We start from the raw sequence: 5,920 nt of genomic DNA on the forward strand, positions 1-5,920 counted from the left end.
CTGGCTATCCTCAACGAAGACCGTTTTCTAGCTCCCAAAGGATGGACACTTGCAGAGCTCCACCAAACAGGCAAAAGAAACTCTCTCAAAGGCCAAATCATTGGTCTCATCCACGCCTGCCATTACATGAGGCTTCCTCTCATGCTCTTTAACTTAATTGTCATTGTCTTTAAGCTTTTCTCCGGTTAATATGATCAAAACCCCTTTTTTGAATAATTTTTTTCAATCCACAACATTTCTTGTTCTTGTCCCTTGCTAAAGATTAAGCAGTTTCTTGTTTGATTCACTCATTCTAAAGGAAAATTTAAAACCAAATGGTTACATTGTATACATTATTGGTATGCTTCTTTCAACTACAAACACACAAAGTGAAACAACAACTTCTTTGAGACTAAAAGCTCAACACTTTGGATCATTTCATTCAACAGGAATCATGACCTCGTTGGTCCTGAACGGTGGTAACGTCCATGGAGGATTATACCTAGCAAGAACGAAATCGCCTGTGATCTTAAACCCATCTTTCTCAAGATCACTCGTAAGCTTCTTCACCTTCTCACTCACCACACTCTCCGACGTAGTACCACTGAACTTAACAACACCGTACTTCCTCCCACCTTCCTCCCTAATCACAACCCTCTCATCCGTCGGACGCGGCGCCTCCTCCGCCTTCGTGTACTTAGACGGCAACAAAAACTGCATCGTAACCATCTTCTTCTTCCCTCCTCCATGTCCATCACCTTCCTCCTTAGTCACAACCGGAGAAGTCATCTCAATCTTCTCACTCTCTTTCGTGATCACAGGAGCAGTCATAGCAATCTTCTCACCTTCTTTCGTGATCACCGGAGCAGTCATAGCAATCGTCTCCGGCTTCTCGTTCTCCGGTTTGCCAAACACGCCTATGTACTTGGCCAAAACCTGAAAGCCTCCGTCTTTATCACCTTTAAACTCCGACGCATCGTATGTAACCTCAGCCGCAACCGCCGGTGGATATTCACGGATCTCGTAACCGTCGCCGGATTTAGTAACCGTGTATTTTGGAGTCTCGACAACGATTTTACCAAAAACCATACCCATTATGTAAGTTTTACCAAAAACTATTCCCATAGGAGAAGAAGTATTTATCAGTTTTGTTCTTTCGGTTACTAAACGCAAACGTGTGGTTAGCATTTATCTGATAAGGTTTTGTGTATAGTATAAAATATTTCAGTTTAGTAGTTTACTTATAGAAGAAGATACAATTTTTTCTTTTGATATAACTCAAATCATATTTTTTTGGCATTTGGGTTGAATAATCAGAGACGCGTCATGATGGTTTTACTAACTTGCGTTATGACTACAAATTTACAGAAGTAGTTTGACACGTTTCTGTGTTGTGTGGTTCAGAGTTCAGAGCATTCATTCGTTACGTGGAGGTTGTGGTTCCACGACAAAGCTGAGAGACTATTATACTGTACTCGGTGGATTTTAAAAACGGCACGTATGTTTTTTGAGAACAGCACGTATGTTTAGCGTATCCTTTCCATATTTAAGGATTAATAATATATCTGTTACCAAACAGAAGGGTAGGGTTCCCTTTTTCTCGGCGTCTTATATATAAATATATTTCGCGACCTAATGGGTTGAATCTGAGAAAATTCGTACGGCGATTTTGACCGATTCTTTCGTTCGTCTCTGATTAAGCTAGTTGTGGTAGATTTTATCTAGTTCGATCTTAGTTTTATATTGTGAGATTTCTTGGGTTTTTGTTTGTTTTTAGTAGGGTGAGCATCGGTGATGAATTCACGAAAAAATTGTTATCCTTGCACTTTGATTGCTAGTGAAGAAACAAATGGGGTTTTCAACTTCTGAGATGCTCTTACTTTTTTCAATTCAATGTTCGGATTGTTTTTGGTTTGATTTGTGTTAGGATTGGATCGATGATTTGTTAGTTAAAAATACTGCGTTATCTTTCTGCAAGTCTCCTATTAAAGGATTTTGAAGAAAAAACAATAAAAAAGCTGAGATCCAATGTTTCTTATTAAATCCCTTGTTTGTTTTGGTTTTGGTTGGATGGTTGTAGAATCAGATCAATGATGTCAATTGAAAATACTGCGTTATCTATCTTAAAATCTCCGAAATAGTGGAGTTGCAGACAACTAAACAGAAAACACTGAGATCTGAGTCTTAGCCTAATTCAATTGATATGGTTTTGTTGTTGTTTTAGTTCTTAATCTTGGTTTTTGGGTTTTGATTTCTCCTTGAATGATTTTCTTGGACATAAGATTGAAGTTTAAGACTAAGTAACTTAAGTAACACATTCTTAAGAATAATGGCCTAATGGGATAATATGATTTTGTCCGCTTTCGAAAGATTAATCCGGAACAGAGCTCGGATATGAAATTGTTAACACAAATGTAAACTGTACAAGGAACATAAAAAAAAAGCATATGTACTAATAATGACTCAATTAAGCCCTTTAAGTTCGGTTTGTGATAATTTGATAGCCACAGGGCAAAAGACTGAAAACACAAAAGAAAATCTAAAATTTAAACAATCCCTGAATCCCAAGGTAGGTTCGAACCCGCGACATGTTCTTCTACTCTGCACTCAACCAGTACTTAATAACCGGGATAACCGGGTTTTGACATTAAATAGACCGATTAATTTAATTTCACTACATTTCGACCAAAAATTTTAAAAACTTAACTAACTACTACTAGTAGGCAAAAAAACACAGGGTTTTTAATCAAACGATTGAAAAATACAAACGAACCATCCCAAACCGGACGGTCCAATACACTAAAATCGAACGGTTCAGTGAACGTAAATGGTTTTCCAATTTTGGCCCTTTTACAGAAAAAATTTTAGCTTCACCCGCCACAAGAAATCACCCGGCAAAATCGAATTAAACCGTTCCAAAATCTCCCGCTCCCTCCTCCTTTTCACCTCCCTCCTTCGTCTTCTTCTTCTAAGTTCTAATCATCTTCTTCCTCTCACTCTCTCTCGCTTCGCATTCACAATCTTTAGAGAGAAATGGCGAAAACAAACAGATCCAAGGCTTCAGAGCGTATAATAGGCAACGGTGAAGTAACTCCGATTCAAGTCGCGTTCCTCGTCGATCGATACCTTTGCGATAATCGCTTCTCAAAAACCCGTTCCCTTTTCAGATCTGAAGCTTCTTCTCTCATCTCTAACTCTCCTGTTCGCGAAGTAAGCACCTCAATCAATTTTAATTTCTCTCTTCAATTTCTTAATTTGATTCATCTATTACCGAGTCTTAATTTGATATTATCTTTCATTTTCTCAATTTGATTCATCGAGTCTTACAGTTTTTTTTTTTGTTCGATTTCGTTTTAGGTTCCGAACAGTTTGTTACCTTTGAATGAGATTTTAAACGAATACATCTTTCTCAAGAAGGAGAAGATGATGATAGATCAGGAGAAATCGAAACTTGACCAAGAGAAATCTCGCGTTCAGAATCTATTGAATGGGATGCAGGATGTTATGAATGCTTATAACTCCACCGCCGTCGCTACACCTCCTCCTCCTCCGGCGATTGCGGCGGTAGCTCCGACTGATAACCAACTGGTTACTGCTTCGACTTCTAAACAGAACAACTTTGGTGTCTCTTCTTCAGGTAAATTGAAGATTACTTACTGCTTTTTGGTTTATTCTGGAGCTGAATTGGAACCATCATTGCTTGTGTTGAACTTGATTGTTACTTGAGCTCTGATTTTGATGTAGAAGCTGTTTGACATAGATTTATAGACTTGGTAACCATTACTAATGGGTTGATTTTGTATATTGGTTTGATGTATCTGGAATCTGGATGTTGTTTTTGTGGAGCTAATGATATATGTTCTTGTTTTACAGGATGCACTGTGTACAACACAGCTAATGTAATAATGCCAGTATCATTACCAGGAAATAAAAGGGTTGGGAGTTTCACTGCACCTTGTTTAAGTCAGTCTATAACCAAAAAGCGAAAGAGTCCTGAGGTTTCTCTTGGAGCTCCTTCTGTTTCTAGGAAAGGTAGTTGTGCTTCACTTTATTCTTTATGTGATGATGATGATACCTTTAAGTCTTCATAATCCTTAAACTTGATTTGTGTCTTCTTTTTCTTAATACAGGGATGAAAAAGCTCACACAAGCTGATAAGGTGGCTAATTACTTGACGTTTCAAACATCATCTGAAACAAAAATGCCTGTGAACAACGGTGTAGCTAGTAAGTCGTCTGATCTTATGCCAAGTGTGGCAAAGTGTTTGTTTAACAAACCAGACATGTTGTCTCCTCCGACCAGTTCAGCTTGTCCGAGGACACCGCAAAAGCAAGCATCTAATCAGAGTGATAGGTCTGTCAGTCCCCAGCAAGAAGTTACTCCTACAAACTGCACAATTGTTACCAAAGAGAGAATCACAGTTAGTCCTCTCAAAGAAATTGGTTCTTATACAGTGGAAAGGAGCCATATGGTTTCTTCGTTTTCGCCTGTGAAGTCTAATCTGAAAATGTCGACTAAAAGAGATCATGTGAAAGGAAGGCTCAACTTCGATGACACTGAAGCCACAATGCACTTAGATGCACCTGTTACTGCTGACATGGTTTCAACTTCCTCATCTGGCTCTGAAGCAGAGGCTGATTTGTTTGACATAGATTTTTCCAACATAGATCTTCTGAGTGAAGACTTTTCATTTTCGGAGCTACTAGTCGATTTCGATCTTGGTTGTGAAGAAATGCCAGACCCTTGCCTTCCACAACCATCTAATTTCCACATAGAGAGTGCTTCAGGGTATATTTTCTTCTCTTTGGCTTACTATACCGTCTGAACTCTGCCATTTACTTACTAGATCCAATTCTGAATCACAGGTCATCTCCTGAATCAAGAAACACGAATCAAGAGAGTGACCAGGTTGTATCAGAGTATACATCAACAGTAACAGAAATGACACAAGGGAAAGACATGAACACACAAGGTGGGTTTAGAGTCCTGTATTCATTTAATATATTAGATATATAGAATGCTATAGCTGTTCTCACTGATAAACTCTTACTGTTTCAATTTGCAGGATCTGACTCCATGACTACTGTGAAGTCTATAACAAAATGCTTACGAATCTTAAGTCCTGGTAATTTCCCATTCTCACTGTGATCATATAACCATACTAGAGATCTCAATCATGTATCTTTTTGTCCTGACATGACAATTTCTTCTATATGCAGCCAAGAATTGCAGACAGAGAGCCACAATTGACTGATTTTGAGAGCTCCAACTTAGATCATTTTCAGATGTAATGTGAGAATGTAGTAAGTAGCCCTTTGGTTGGCTCCTAGCTAGTTCTAAATGTAAGTTATGTAAACTATAAATTATTTCCTCTAAGTTAGATTAGTTTTGGTAGCTTAATTCTCTACATGACGACTATCTATAAAAGTAGAAGTAACTTGTTATGATTTAACAATTCATGTATCTATTTGATTTACCACCAAAACTATCTGAATCAAACCAAGAGTACTTCTCCAGCTTCTCCACTTTTTTTTTTTTATTCTGTCCACCTAATTTGGGCCACCAGCCAAATGTTTCTGTTGAACAACACATATCATTCAAATACTTCCAGTTTCTGGTCTTGTTTTAACAACTTTTCCAGTTTTGAACATGAAACTGTTGAGACAGAGCAACTACTTGTGTTGTCCTTTTCGATGTTTATTAACAAACAAAACATAAAGAGTCAAAGCAAAAAAGAGAAAAGGAATTGGGCAGATCCGGCAGAATATATGAGTAACACTCGCACGAGGTGATCCATAACCTTCATGAGTCCTAGTTACAAGATGTATGCACTAAAGTTTTTTTTTCACATTTAGAGTTATAGATTTCATAAAGTGTTGAATGAATGTTTTTAGGGATTCAAACATATTTACTAGGAAAATATATCGATGTTGTTTGTTAG

At 37.8% G+C, this 5,920-nt stretch overlaps 2 protein-coding genes across 2 annotated transcripts; one reads left to right on the top strand and one right to left on the bottom strand.

Annotated features, from left to right (window-relative positions):
• On the bottom strand, positions 259-1,216 carry LOC104785682 (heme-binding-like protein At3g10130, chloroplastic). Its single transcript, XM_010510942.2, has one exon. It carries the CDS (start codon positions 1,165-1,167, stop codon positions 418-420), a length of 750 nt encoding a protein of 249 aa, XP_010509244.1. The 5' UTR covers positions 1,168-1,216; the 3' UTR covers positions 259-417.
• Positions 2,969-5,482, top strand: LOC104785683. Its single transcript, XM_010510943.1, has 7 exons — positions 2,969-3,189; positions 3,337-3,616; positions 3,853-4,011; positions 4,110-4,767; positions 4,845-4,951; positions 5,045-5,104; positions 5,199-5,482. The coding sequence occupies exons 1-7, from the start codon at positions 3,013-3,015 to the stop codon at positions 5,231-5,233; spliced, it is 1,476 nt and encodes a 491-aa protein (XP_010509245.1). The 5' UTR covers positions 2,969-3,012; the 3' UTR covers positions 5,234-5,482.

This window comes from Camelina sativa, chromosome 5 (genome assembly GCF_000633955.1).
Source record: "Camelina sativa cultivar DH55 chromosome 5, Cs, whole genome shotgun sequence".
Taxonomy (NCBI): Eukaryota; Viridiplantae; Streptophyta; class Magnoliopsida; order Brassicales; family Brassicaceae; genus Camelina; species Camelina sativa.